Source organism: Ailuropoda melanoleuca, chromosome 10 (genome assembly GCF_002007445.2).
Source record: "Ailuropoda melanoleuca isolate Jingjing chromosome 10, ASM200744v2, whole genome shotgun sequence".
Taxonomy (NCBI): Eukaryota; Metazoa; Chordata; class Mammalia; order Carnivora; family Ursidae; genus Ailuropoda; species Ailuropoda melanoleuca.
The window spans coordinates 27,476,595-27,492,186 of NC_048227.1; the positions used below are offsets into that span (position 1 = coordinate 27,476,595).

At 41.7% G+C, this 15,592-nt stretch overlaps 1 protein-coding gene across 1 annotated transcript in view; it reads right to left on the minus strand.

Moving 5' to 3' along the window:
- Positions 1–15,592, minus strand: part of ERCC4 (ERCC excision repair 4, endonuclease catalytic subunit) — a 31,387-nt gene that overhangs the window by 6,959 nt on the left and 8,836 nt on the right. Inside the window, exons 5-10 of the mRNA XM_002918067.4 lie at positions 14,665–14,845; positions 13,546–13,674; positions 12,498–12,608; positions 9,985–10,582; positions 7,590–7,682; positions 1,082–1,194 (exon numbers count right to left, since the gene is read on the minus strand). Of these exons, the coding sequence (XP_002918113.1) occupies positions 1,082–1,194; positions 7,590–7,682; positions 9,985–10,582; positions 12,498–12,608; positions 13,546–13,674; positions 14,665–14,845 (1,225 nt within the window). The remainder of the gene's footprint in view (positions 1–1,081; positions 1,195–7,589; positions 7,683–9,984; positions 10,583–12,497; positions 12,609–13,545; positions 13,675–14,664; positions 14,846–15,592) is intronic.

Genomic DNA, 15,592 nt, shown 5'->3' on the forward strand with positions numbered 1-15,592 from the left:
ATAAGAAATGTACGTGAAATGTACATTGTTTCCATCCGCTGAGTGTGTGGTAAGTTGTTACAGCAGCTGTAGGACGGGACTGCAAGGGCCTGAAGGACCGAACTCAGAAGGACAGACTTCTGTAAGTAGCATTCTGCGCGGCACCTACATGCTCAAATCTAGCTTCCTTCATTCAGCCTGATGTTCTATATTCTGCATGAAATGTCACTACCCTATCTGAGTTAATAAGAATCTTCTTCAAAAAGACCTAGATGCTCTGAGGCCATGTTTCCCCAAGTACAGTCCAGGGACCACCCCATCAGAAGGCTCTGAGACGCTGACCCCATTTCAGATCCACGGAATCAGAATTTCCGTGGAGTGAGTGAAGCCTGTGGATCCATAGCTCTAACAGGCCTCTGAGGTTATTCCCAAGTGTACTGGATTTGGGAGGCCGATGGCTCTAACTGGCCCGAAGTGGGGGCTAAGTCATCTCAATTGTATTGTGTTCCTCAGGCCGCTTGGCTGACAGCAGCTGCTGCCATGGGGAAATGGGGATTCGGGGAGCGGGGAGGGGGTTATTTCTGGGTCATGCTGCACTTGGAATTCAGCACATCTTGCTGGCATGCCACGGTTCAGACACTGCACAGCAATGAGGGCGCCACACACCTGGGATCTGGAGAAGTGCCAAGAAGCAACACACGGAGGCAAGAGGAGGAGTGGGGATGTGCTCCAGACAACTCCTGTCTATCTGAGGTAAACCGGCTTCTTCGGGTAAAAATAAGAACCTAATTGCCACTTATAAAAGTTTCTTTGCAAAGTACATTCTGAATCTCAGTGAGCCAACCACCTTCACAAGCAACGCTGGAACGTGACTGATTTCGAGGTTGGGGTGTCTAGAACACAGCCCCTTATTTTACAGATGAGGAGCCACAGGTCTGGGAGGGACATGTGGTTAGTGAATGGCAGCGCTGGCCCTGGGTATGGGAGCAGGCACCCATTTTTACGAATTTGTTAGGAAAAACCACGCCTCTGCAGAGAAGCTCTAGAACCCCACAGCCTCTGTCGCAGGCACCAGGAGCACGCAGCACAGGGCGGTACTCACCTGCTTTACGAGTGTCGGTGGGAACGCCTGCAGCCGCCGAGCCTCTTACCAGGTCCAGATTTGCTTCATCCCTACCTTCCCTTCCTTCAGGGACCACCATGCTAGCCTTCTCCCTGGGGCAGAAAATAGTTTAAACATTTTTTGCACTAATTTCAAAATTCCAGAATTTAATCTTTTAAAAAGACTAGAACACAGAAAATGTCCACAAGAGTGTCAAGATGAGAAATATGTTAGATAAATAAGTGCAATAAATACACACAGATGAGCAACGGGTAAAGGAAGGAGAAAGAATTTCTTGGGTGCTCCTTCCGATCTTCCAGAGGCAAAAAGAGCTGTTGTTTATTTTCCATTCTCTATGTCCTTCAAGCACTTCAGGACATGAAATAAGCAGGTAAAAAATCCCACCAAGAGATTGAGACTTTTTATAAAAACATGGTAACGTGTTATTGAGCATTAAAAAGAATTCAAATCATTTGTATTTCAATATGTTCAGAGTAAATCATAAATAGGAATGGTTAAAAATCAATGATTAAGAAAATCAAAGCACAGATGATGGAACTTCGATTTAAAAACCTCCAGGTGGGAGGCCCCTTTAAACACTTTTAATTTTAAAGGGAAAATCGACAGTCATACAAATTTCCCAACAGAGATTTAAACAAAAAAATCAATATCTCTGGTTAGGCAATAGAGCAGCATGAATTCCCTTGCTCATGCATTTGTTTTAAAAACCCTTCTGAAGTGCTCCTACCTGCTGTGTTAGGTGCTCTGATATACATGTGGTTACACAGTAATTCCTGTCCTCTAGGTAGCTCGGTATCTCATATCTGGTAGACTGACAGGACAGTACAACCACAACTAAGTTTCGTAATCAGGGACTACAATCACGACAATATCCTTGATAACCAAAGAGAGACGAGGCCAGGCCTGCCATAGTCTTATTTTTCAAAACAGGGGAAGTATGTTATCATCGATCTATGAACCAGCAAGTGCTATGTCTAGGAGGGGCAGAAGGGATGTGTGAGGCTGGCTCTCTGTCCTCGTAGGGTGGGAAACTGAGTTGGGGAAGCATGAGCAGTCACGAAACAATGGTGGGACTGACCAACAGCAGGAACAGAGCCCAGGGTACAGTGAAGGGGGATGGATCCTCAGTACTCACTAATCATTTCAGTAAGGCCTAAAACAGCAAAGACTTTCCAATTAAAGGAAATAAAACAGGATGGACCGATTTTCCAACCACTCTGGATAAACGATGTTTTAGAACAGGGTATCACTCCAAGACACCACTGAAGAACAGAAATTACAACTTTAAATTCCATACTCTTTGAAATGATATACAATGCAAAGTTATCATTACTACGGCATTTCGTAAATAGTTCATGCGAGGGAGTGGGCATAATTCCAGGTCCATTTTTCCCCGCGATTCTGAATACAAGCATCAAGTATGGCCTGCTGGAATAGTCTTTGCAATGGCCATGGCCCCGACAGCCACTCACTACTGCTCCGTGGTCCCTATTAGACTTGAATTGAGGACAAAGGGCAAACTATTCAGAAAAATTATTGCTCTTCAATTTCTTTTCCTTTAACATTTGGGATTAATATTGGGGATCTTTTTTCTCTTTATTTCCACTTACCTCACTGGCTAAGCTACATATCACACATGGGGGCATCCCAATTTTCTGATTAATCTGTTGTCTGTGAGTGACTGTATAGACTAGTGGGTTAGAGAATGAATCTCTATTTTGTGGATCTGAAACCACTGACTGGCCTTGTGGGCTTAGGCAAGTAGTTTAATGGCTCTGTGCCTCAATTTCATCTGTAAAATGGGCATAATAATAAAACCCACCTAAAAGGAGCATGTTAGGAGGATTATCCACTGTGGAAGGTACTCAGAACAGCGCCTGGCACATAATAGGCATTATAAAATATTAGCTGTTATTATAACTGTACTTTTCTTATAATGTGGTAACCTCATCCCCTAATTATTAGCATTATCTGTGATAATGCTAAAAAAACAAAGATTTGCTTTCAGATGATTCCATAATGGTTTCAATTAATATTGCTATATAAAAACAGCTAGTTTACAGTGAAATGTTTTAACTTAACTGCAAATTGAATCTGAGAAATGATAAACTCCTGCAATGAAGCCTGGATTGTGAAGAACATAATAAGTCTCCCTAACTGGTAACTCAAATTAATGTAATAGAAATTTGCCATCATAATAAATATTCAGTTCTTTGCTTTCAACATTTAGCATAATTACTCAAGTTGCTCCCTGTGACAGATATAAAATGATAATTACAAATGCAGATTCTTACTTCCACTTAATCTAAAGTACAGAGGTTTCTTATTTTTGCTTTAACATCTTTAATGATATCTGAATAGCTTGTACACCATGATAATATCGGGGAGAGGCCCTGAACTAGAAGTCTTCGTCCAAAGGGCACGTATTCTGGCCCTCATGCTAACTCATTTTGGGATCACATTTTTCCTTTTGTATTTCCTTTTTTAAAATTTTTTAAGGAATCTCTACACCCAACGTGGGGATCGAACTCACAACCCCGAGATCAAGAGTCATGTGCTTCACCGACTGAGGCAGGCAGGTGCCTGGCGATCACGTTTTCTAACTAAAATTCCAAAGAACCTTACCCCTGCCTTTGAAAAAGCAGTGACCTCTCTAAAACTATGTATCCTCAGAATGTTACTGCCAATTTTCCTACCCAGGGAGCATTTTATTATCAATACTTAGGAGTGTCATTTTTTTTTTTTTCTCTCTCTTGACATCTGTAATCGACTGATCTAGCCCAGACAAGCTATCCTTCCACTGCCAGGTTGCCAGATTCATTCCTTTCGGGTTATTTTAAATAGTAGCACTGCTTTTATTCTTACAACATCACCCACGGAGGTCCTGGCAAAAGCACATTATCTTATTCTCACAGTAAATTTCTAAGTACGGGCTCAGTGCAAATGCTCTTTCAGCAACGCACCTCACATATATTTTCCTTTTCAAAACAAACACTTCTCAAATTCCCCAAGTTTTCTGGGAAAGTAAATATCTTAAGATTCTAAATGGTGTAAGTATCCCATGGCTGTGTAATATGGGAAGATCTACCTTGTAAGTAGATGGTCACCTCTGAGAGCTAGGAAATTAAGCCAGGCCATGGATAAAATTACATTACAATCTGATATGGAAATTATCGGGTAGACTGAAATGTAGGGGACAGCCCATATTCCAGATTCTGCTGGGTGGTTTCCAGTATGGGCCAGGCTTCTCCACACCTTGTCACCGAGCCCCCTGATGTGGAGACTCACTTGTATACAACAGGAATGGCATGGAGTCTGCAGTATCTTGCCACATCTACCAGCCACAATCTACTAGAAGTATTCTTTTCTAGATGCGGGTCCCCGATGCATTGATGAGGCAGCCTAGAGCATGAAAACTCACCTACTCAGGTGCCTTCTTGCCCACATTCTATCAGGCTCTCTCGGCTACACCCCTGCAGGAAAGGCCCGCTCCACCTCCAGGGAGATAAGCTCTGACCCCTTATTCTGGGACATGAGCTCTGAACCCTCGGGACAGTCTCCCGTAGAAGAGGGTTTTGTTTGCCTGAGGCCTGGGGCCACATGTCACCAGTGTGATCAGATGATTTATGTGGACACCTTGATTTACGGTGAATACCCGTTCTTGCTCTGGGGGGCTGGAGTCTGTCACGTGGGTGCTCTGTGCCTACATGACTGACCCCCAGGACCCCAGGCTCGGGTAAGCTTCCCTATGGACAACGCTCGGCACCTGATGTCACACGCTGCAGCTGGGAGGATGAAGCACATTGGTGTGACTCCACACGGAGACGACACCTGGGAGCTCATGCCTGGGTTTTCCTTGACTTGGCCCCATGGCTTCTTACCCTTCGCTGATTTTCATCTGTATCCTTTTGCTGTCAGAAACCCAAACTGTGAGTATACCAGTTTTTCTGGCTCCCGTGGACCCTTCTAGGGAATCACTGAGCCTGTGGTTGGTCTGGGGGACCCTCAGCATGAACACCAGTAACCTAATCTGCGGGATCTTAGCTCTATGCGCTCATCTGTAACTCAGGGACGGTTAACCCATGAAGACTCAGGCAGAGGATGTGCTGTAGAGTGAAGGGCTGGTTAGGAACCGACCCACATCCTGTAGCACCAATTCTTTTTTTTTTTTTTTTAAGATTTTTTTATTTATTTGACAGAGTGAGAGAGCACAAGCAGGGGGAGCAGCAGGCAGAGGGAGAGCAGCAGGCAGAGGGAGAGGGAGAAGCAGACTCCCCGCTGAGCAGGGAGCCCGTTGGGGGACTCGATCCCAGGACCCTGGGGTCACGACCCCAGCCAAAGGCAGACGCTTCACTGACTGGGCCACGCAGGCGCCCCTACCACCAGTTCTTTGATTCCATCTCCTGCGTCTCTCTTCAATCTGTTCCCTTCTCCCCGTCAACCTAATCTTGGCTACCACCTTTTCTTCCGACTCGTTTCCCTGCTCCACCCATTCCTCCGTTGGAGGCCAGCAAGAGCCTCTAAAAATAGACTTCCTACTGAGAACGCTTCAGTGCTGTCTTATTATCGCCTCTACAGGCACGTTCTGAATCCTTAGCAGGGCTGCTGGTACCCTGGAGCCTTCACACACAGAAGCCCCCTTCCGCTCTGGGGCCGTGGCGCCTCGCGCACGCTCCTCACGCAAGGTTACCGCTCACCTCCTCCGTGAAGGCAGCGGGTCTCCGGCGCGGGCCAGGTCTGACCTGCACTAGCGGACCCCGTTCTTCCACCTTTGCAGCCAGACTCTGTACACGTCTAGTTAGTATAATATTCATCATCACCTAATGTTCGTCTTTTCCACTAGAGGATGAGCTCGAGGAGCGGAGGGACCGCCGCCACCAGCGCGACTACAGCATTTCAGCGTTAGCACAGGGCTTGGCGCCACAGGGGTGCCCAGTAAACATCTGCTGACTGTTCCGAGTCTTGGCGGAGTAAGGGTGTAGTAGACACAGGGAAGCACTGAAAGCTTCGGACAAGAAGAGGCCAGCTGTTGAACACCTGGTTGCTTATCACACTTTCTGAAATATTTTATTTATGTTATTTATTTTAAGCTGTTTGGTTAAGCGTCTGTCTTCGGCTGGGGTCGTGATCCCGGGCTCTGGAATTGAGCCCCGCGTTGGGCTCCCTGCTCAGCGGGGAGTCTGCTTCTCCCTCTCCCCCCACCCCACTCATGCTCTCTAATAAATAAATAAAACCTTTAAAAATAAAAACCCAAGAAAACCCCACATATACGCACATATACTATATAAACCATCCCACAGAGCATGTTAAGAGAAAACATTTTCATAGGCTGAAAGGAGTGACCAGGAGCTGGAAGAACCCACGGCGAAGGCATGTGGTACTCACAGAGGATACTGGGGGGCGGGGGGTCCTGCTCATGTAACCTGCGGGGCCCCTCCACAGGGACTCAGTGGCCCTGATTCAGGAGGCCCTGGGCACGCGTGCCCTGCATGAACCGGGCACGGGGATGTTTTAGGTGTACACCGAGAGCCCACAGTCAGTGTTGGAGGAAATTTTGAAATTCTGTGTAGAGCCCTGGCCTGCTAACAGCCGCTAAAAATGCCTTCTGCCCTCTAGCTGCCACTGACGCTCGACCAATGTCCGAGGCTTGGAAGATTGGTCAGTCCAAGCCATGGCCTCCTCTCGTCTAGCCTTTTCTCTGGCTCGGCTCAAGGATGTCCTATCTAGCCCCTGCCCTGGCTTTGGAGGCCCCTTAGAGATCATGTGACCCATCTTCCTCACCAAGCTGCCATCTCCTTGACAACACCCCTGGTGCAAGGTTATCAGATTTCTCAAACACCTGCGGTGGGTAAAAGGTGCCCATCCAGTCTGTGCCCATGTCACTTAGAACATTTTCCTGATGTTACGCTGGAAAGTGTTTTCTATTTGGATTTGGAACATTACCAGACACTCATCCTAGAAACAGTACACGTACGTTCAGATAAACATCATACCTTCAAAAAAATATTTTCCCAGAGTGATTCTACTGCTGGTGATCTGAACCCACTGGCTTGTAAAAGCATTTCCCAGCAAATGGTAAGGCGGTCACCCACCCACAGACAATGGAAATTTTACCAGGAGAAAAGAAATCATAATTCTAAGGGAAGGGAGAAAGCTTGTGTGTGGGTGGGGGAGGGGGAGATTTAAAGAATGTATTTCTTATAAAAGCAGTGGTTGAGCTGTATTTTTGGTTTTATATGACAAGTCTCTACAAGCAGAAAAGCAGCTCTCGCCACGTTTCCAATATCCTGTTAAACCACTGAAAGTCAAATAGAGATGGTGGAAAAGAGAGGGAGGAGACAAGAAATGTGCACATACCCCAGGGATGAATCAGACCACAGGTTTATCTTGAGGCGATGCTCCCAACTTCTTCCCCCCATCTTTCCTGAGGGCAATCAGATATGCCCCCACCCAGAGAAGCTTCTAGATCTTGAAGGGCCTCTATTACCTTATGAGTTTCTCAAAAGCTTCCTTTTCTTTCCGCAAAGCAGTGAGATAGCGCTGTTCCTCGGTTGAACCTCCATATATAAGAAAGTAGACCCTGCCAGTTAAAACAGAACTCTTTTACGCTGTAAAAACATAATTTTTAATCCCTGAAAGGAAGAGCATAGCATTCAAAATCAGCAATCTAAACTGCTCAAATAATAAATATTTGACCAAGAATAAAAGGCTCCATTAATCACGTGCCTAAAATTAAGCTGCCTAAACCCCACCTGGTAAAAGTCTCAATACCACATTTTCCCCCTTCACTGAAAGGAGGAACAGAGTTTAGGTAAACACTGAAATATAACCAGAGGGATAGAATAATTCTTGCCTCATAACTATAAACAAATCAGAAAACACAAAATCTCAGCGGCTTCTTTTTTTTTTTCAATTTTTTCTTTACATCTCTGCCAAACGATCATTTGCAAAGCTGGGTGGTAGTTATAAAATGCAGCTTGTGAAAGTTCACGTTAGTGAGAAATAAACAAATGAAATCTATATGACCTTTATCTTCTTTCTCGGCTGTTTTTTATCCGTGTCTTCACAGAACCAAGTCATCGCACGTGTTATATAAACACAGACACAGAAGACACACGGATGATATTGGGCTCGAGAAAATAATTTGATATATTATTTTCTCTTAGGAAGGACTGCTTTTCTATATTATGTGTTGCTCAGAGGCTGAATTAAGCACCTCCTCTCTCCCTCTTTCTCACCTTCCATCACAGGTTTTTCCTTTTTTAGCCTTCAACTTTTTTTCTGGACTTCATGCTCCTAGGTTATATCTCTTAGAAGTGTGGACTGAGGAAAAAAAACATGAGTCCAGAGACCCCAGCTCTCCCCCACAAGTGCTACGTGGCCAAGGGCAAGTCATTCGTTATTACTGGGCCTCAGTTTCCCACTGACGGAGGGAGCAGTTAACTCCAAGGTCCCTTCCGACTCTGACATTTTGATTCCAAATAACACACTATTCCATTCTCAGGCAACAAAGAACTGGACATACAAGCTATCTACAAAGTTGATCAGTAGCAACGTCTGAAAAATTTACCAGCCTATAATTCTTTGACCAGCTTTGTCTAAACTCTTCATCCTGTGTTATTTCTGACCCACCTGCTCTGTTCATCTGTTCTGGAAGGCTGCATTAGTTAAACTGCTAGGAAGGTTTCTTTTGGCTCTGTTTTTGGTTCAGACTGAGTTCAGGATATTAATTTTGCTGTTTGTTTCCCTCAGATAATTGGAGACCCGGAACACTATATTCTTTGAGAGGCATCATTTTCTCATCTGATATTTCTGTAGATTTTTTATCTGCAATTTCTTGAAACTCAAGAAAACTTGGTTCAATAATTCTCCAAATACTTTCATTTTATGTGGATGTAATTTAGAGTCACCTCTTCAAATTTATAAGAACGACATTTTAGAAGATCAAAGCCATTTAGCTGAGTCATAGTTACGGTACTTTTTGGTACAAGTCAGGATATTATACATTTCCTAGACTTGTTGAGATACAGCACCCCATAAGCTACAACCAATGCAGAAAGGATACAGTACAGAACAACAGAGCAGCAAGGAACCAGAACACGGATAGGTCCCTAGATTTGTTGTTCTCTACGACATCTGACATCCTTCCCATGCAAATGTCCCAGGTTGACCAGGAAGCAGAAGGATTCATAAACTTAACCTACATTGTAACAACAGAACGTTAAAGAAAATCCATGTGCAACTGGTATAGCATCTCTGTTAAAGCCTAAAGAACTGTGAAATTGCAGCCTTTAAAAAAAGCAGTTCAATGGAGTATTACTCAGCCATAAAAAAGAATGAAATCTTGCCATTTGCCACAACATGGATGGACTGAGAGGGTGGTAAGCTAAGTGAGATAAGCCAGATGGAGATGGACAAATAAATACCCTATGATTTCACTTATATGTGAAATCTAAAAAAAAAAAAAAAAAAGAACAAACAAACAACAAGAGAGAAACAGACTCAAATAGAGAACACAATGATGGCTGCCAAAGGGGGTAGAGGTGGGGAGAATGGGCAAAATGGGTGAAGGGGACTAAGAGGTACAAACGTATAAAATAAATAAGCCATGGGGATGAAAAGAACATAGGGAATATAAGCAATAATATTGTAATATACTTATCATGGTAAGCATTTTGTAATGTACAGAATGGTTGAATCACAATGTTGTATACCTGAAACTAATTTAATATGTGTTAAATATACTTCAGCTAATATATATATATGTGCGTATATATATATGTGTGTATATATATATATATAAAATATATACACATACACACACACAAAAAAACATATACAAAAAAAGAAAGAAGCAGCAGCTCATATTCTTCATAACTTGCCTCAGAGGCTTCCCGGGCCTGCTCGCCCTATAAATCTCAAGCTGGCGAACAAACGTCAGTTCTGCATCGTACAGAACCACGTATCTTGGCTCCACTTCGTGGAGCACCCTTGTCAGAGCGTAGGGGTCACTACAGCCCAGGAGCGGATGGAGGATGGTGAGTGGGTCTTTCAGGATTCCATATGCAGCATCAGAGGACAAGTTTAAGTCAAATTCCTCGTGCTTAATTTCTTCTAAGGAACTTTCTGGGCTACTGTCTGTGTCTCTAGGATAGCCTTCCTTGACATCCCCTTCCTCTTCCGGTTCTTCCGACTTCCCCATCATCTGAGTTAAGGTTAACCTTCGCTTTTTCTTCTTGAGAGTCCTTTCTTTGGTGGCAGCCCTTTGTTTGTTTTGGGGGTCTTTAGGCCTTTTGTTAGATTTCGCCATTCTCTTTGGACCGTCCTCATGTCTAAATTTCATCCATACTTCTTCAGCTTTGGTATCCTTCTCAAAGGTTTTCCTGTAGAGCCTCAGCAAGAAGGCCTCTGCTCCGACAGTGATGTACTCTCTCAGCTGGGAACATGTTCGGTCATCACTTGCACAAATAAGTACTTGACCTAAAATTATGAAACAGTGTTATGTTACTATGACCTCACGTGTCTGCCTGCTCCCTCCCTGCCTGCCCCCTCGCCTCTTCCCCCCCACAAAGAAGACACATCTTACCCCTTGGTGCTAAGGATACAACATTCACAATTTGTTTAAAAAGGCTCTCAGATGCTTATCATACGCTTTCTCTCTCTGACAGGATTAGTTAAATCTTTTGAGTAAAGTTGAAGCCAGAAACATTTAGTCTTATGAAAGCGTAGCCATGGTATAATGGAGGCTTTACAGAAGCTCTTTTTAATTAATAATTTTCCAGAGGATTTTATATACCAAAATAAATTCCAAATGGATTACAGAGTCAAACGTTAAATATTAAATCATAAAAAAAAAAAAGGTGATTCTTCTCCATCTCTCTGGATGGAGATGATTTTCTAGGCTTAAAAGCAACGGAAAAATCTCAGAGAAGACTAATACCTATAATCTAAAAAACTATGCATTAAGTAAGCTAAAGACAAAAAACTTTACAAAACAACTATCATAAATGATGATATCTTTCATATATAAAAAAGCCAATACAAACTGTGGACACAGTCTAAATTGGCAAAGGAAAAAAAAAAGACAATTCACAAAAGAGGAAAAACATTTTTAAAAGAAAACAGTGAGCACCAAATTTCAAATGAGTAACACTTTTCTCCAATCAAATTGATAAAACTATCACACATACATAGGTATACATGCACACGAATATATATAGAATCTCCAGTCATTGTCTGCTAGGTGAAAAAAACATGAGCTCTGGGGCGCCTGGGTGGCTCAGTTAGTTGTGTCAGACTCTTGATTTCGGCTCAGGTCATGATCTCAGGGTCGTGGTGGGATCGAGCCTCATGTCGGGCTCCACACTAAGCATGGAGTCTGCTTGAGATTCTCTCTCTCCCTCTCCCTCTGCTCCTGCCCTCGCCCTGCTCTATCTCTCTAGTAAATAAATTAAATAAATCTAAAAAACAAAAGAGATGAACTTTTATGTTGCTAGAAGAAATAAGAATTCATAAAAATTTTGTACAAGTCAAATGTGGTAATATGTCTCAAGAATGTTATCATTTGACTTGCTAATTATATATCCAGAGATTGTATCTGCACTATGACCTTAACAATGTGAGACAGAAAATACATAAAAGAAATCCTGGAAGCAAATATGCCAGTGTGGCTCCTAGACATCATTTTTCCCCCCTTCTCTTTTTTCTTCATACTTTTCAATTCTCCTAAGTGAGCATGCATGACTTTGGGTCTTGAATCACAGTACTGTAGGTTCTGGGGTAACATCACCAGCACATTTACTAAGATAAGGATTATGTGCTTGCCTTTACGGATTTGTAGGAGTTCGAAGTCTCAGTAGATTTTTTGTTTTAAATTTAGTTTTACTTTATAACAGGTTTTATTTTTTTAAATGTAGTTCAGATTTGGTCTACCGTGCTAATCTACTAGCGTACTCATGTTTGAAGACAGCAGCCCTGAAATCTGGAATTTTTTTTGGGGGGGCCCCCTAGGTCAATGTTGCTCCACAGAACAGTTAAGACTTTTTTTGGAAAGATGCTTACTGAGAATAAAGCAAGCCCATTAGCTTACTCCTTGGGGATTCCAGATCGAAAGCCTGGTGAACATGTACGTGGAGATTAACTGCCTCTTTAAATAGAAGTACTGAGGAGGCAAGCAGCAAAAAACCCGTTTTCATGAATATATAGGGATTCAACCTGGAGAAAATCACATCAAACAAACACAAAAGGAGGCTGCCGCTAGGATTTCGGTGTTCCTTTGGCATTTATTCTTTTACATTTTATAAACAATATCATAGTAAGTTATTTTTAAGGAACTAACAAAGAAGACTCATTTGCTCCATTTTGAAAGCAAAAGTCACCATCTCTTTTCTCCTACCTGGACCACCAAGGGCTTCGCTCTCCTTATTTTCTGCCTCGATTTCTTTCAGTACTTCGGTTAATGCTTCCCACTTTGGGTTGCTTTCTAGGACCAATTCCTTTTTTGTTTCTGTATAGAAAAAAGGATAACCTCAATCTACGTGATAACATTGATCCATAAAGTATCTCACAGCCTTTCAAAACAACAGATGACACAAGCATCATTCCGAAAGCCCCTTCCTTTGAGCCTTTTTCCAGAGGCCAGATAGAATGTTCTTTCTTGAAAAAGGCTATTTATTAAGGTCTAAATGAAACACACTTCAGACCAATATTAATAGAAGTTTCACAGTGCCCTGAGAGCAAGTTACATGCACAGTCACGAATTAGAGAATATTCTGTGTTGTTGTCAACTGTGATGCTAGACATAAGCTGCTATTTAAAATGAAAGAATCAGTACAGAATAATGGTATTTATTATTTCTAAAATCCCCATGACTTTCACAGTCCTGAAGATGGGATACAAGTGGAGAGCAATCAAACTTTTCTGTAAGTACTCAAACACATCACTAACATATTTAAGTTCTGAACTAGACCTTTGAATGAGGCAAAAGGTCAGCATCCGCCTATCCCATGCCTTAAAAAAACCAATGATATTTATTATACCTACTAGAGAAGGGTTGGAATAAAATCCATACTTGCCTCATTCTAGTATATTTATTTTTTTTAAAGCTAAAAGGAATGTTAAACATTCTGTTAAGACTTTAAGTTGCCAAAAGTAGTTATTACTCTGAAGTTAAAAAAAAAATCAATCTGTAGCTCTTATGTAGTGGTGAGAATACTCTTGACTGATACTTGGCACTTGTTATTTGGAATCCCCTGACAATGGATTCTAAGTCTTGCCATGCTGGATACTTTTAACATACATTGCATATAACATATATTTAATATATGGGCACATGTTTTTCACATGGCTGAAGGATATTTACTATTAATACATTGACTTGATAAGAATTTTCACAGCACATACTTAAATAAAGGACACAGTTGAAGACCAAGCCTACGAAATACCTTGTTCTTCTTTAATCTCCATTTTTTCAGACATTTTGCCCTTTTTGTTCATTTTGGCATCTGGAAGATGGTAAACCCTTGCTCGAGCATTTACAAACATTGAGGTGCTGGAATCAAGAAACAGCCAACCTAATAGGAAAAGTTAAAAAAAAAAAAAAAAAAAGCCTTCAATTCAGGATGAATTTTAGAGTCTCCGGCCCAAAAGGACAATTGTCCACCATCTTATTCTCCTCTGAACCACACCTTCTCCCTTACTGTGGCCTCCATCACTGTTTGGTTAGACCAGTGGTTTTCAAAGTGTGGCCTACCAACCTCTGGGGGTCACCAAGATGTTTTCAGGGGCTCTGGACCTCAAAACTATTCTCATAAGAATACTAACTCATTATTTGATTTTTTTCCCACTGCGTTGACATTTCCAATAATGGTGCAAAAGCATTCCTGAGTAACACTGCTGGTGCCCGAGTGTAAACAAGGCAGTGGAACCAAAGTGTACTAGCAGTCAATGTATTCTTCATTGCTATGCATTTGTAGTTTATTACTTAAGAATGCTCCTAATGAAGAGGTAAAAATTATTAATTGTATTAAATCTTGGCCTCAGGGGCCCATGGACTACACTTTGAAAATCAGTGGTCTAGCCAAACAGTGACAGAGGCCACGATAGCGGGGGCAGATGCGGTTGGAGAAAAACAAGATGGTGGCCAGTTTATATGTATGTTTCCCTACAAATCTCTTTAGTCTTCAGCACTCTGGCTGATGAAACCCTACATTCCCTTGCTATTTCTTTGGAAAAAATGAATTTGAAGTTCTTAACAACTAAACTTCCAGAACGCAACCTATTTCTAAGTTGGGAACTGCGTGTAATATACAGAGTCTTTTCTAGAAATAAAATCGCCTGGAATGGATATGAATATTTATTATTATACAGAACAGAAGTTAAGTAGGCGAAAACATTAGCTATCAATAAAACCTACATCCTTGTGCTATGAACATAAAACGTAATTTGAAATCTTAGTATACCATGTAGTTGAATATAGCACTCCCTGCATCTGAGTCCCCAAGAAAATCCAACACTTTATTCAAATCAGCTCCCATAATAATATTAGTACTTTTATATCCCACCTGAATTCTGACCAAAAGCCTTCTCTGTTGCTCTCAGAGATTCCAGAAGATTAAGGAATGTGATACAATCATACTGAGAGAGATATTGCAGCAAAGTTCGTAATATCTTCAAGTCCTGAACCAAGGACTTAGTCTTGGCTCCAAGTTGGTGCCACAAAGGATCCAGATAATGGCGGATTGTCTAAGACAAGAATAAAATTTAGTATTCCTAAACAGATGTTCGATACAGCTATTATTAATACAAATTATACTTTCAGTGAACATTATCCCCATATATAAAAATGGTTAGGGTGGTAAATTTTATATTATGTATATTTTACCATACCCACAAAAAAACTCCCAGCATCATCCCCCAAGAAAGTGGATAGAAAATTTCAGTTCATAAGATTCTAATAACAATGTTTAAATTTTCAAATATGAAGCAAAGTGCCTTATCCCTAGAATCTTTGTGATCAGAGAGTCAATTCATATTTATCCACAGTTACATTGTTAGGAGAAAAAGCCTGATAAACATCAGATAACCAATCATTTGTTTTTATGAAGGGTCAAAGCATGTAGTTTAGACATACCATTTCTGCCAAGTTTGGCTGTGACCCTATCCTAGATAGATAAAAATGTGGGATCCAGTTAGACAGGGACCAGAGGGCATATACCAAGGAAACTACATGGTATCAAATTAAATAACAATGTACCTTAATTTGGTGGTGTAAAAGACTTACTTAGCTTTTTTTTTTTTTTTAATGTGATTCATGGATGAGAAAATACTTGTTAACAATGGACTAAATTTGAATTTTTTTAAGACCCTAAAAAGTAGAGGTACCTGGGTGGCTCAGTCAGTTAAGCATCCAACTCTTGGTTTTGGCTCAGGTCATGATCTCAGGGTCATGAGATCAAACCCCACATTGAGCTTTGTGCTCAGTACAGAGTC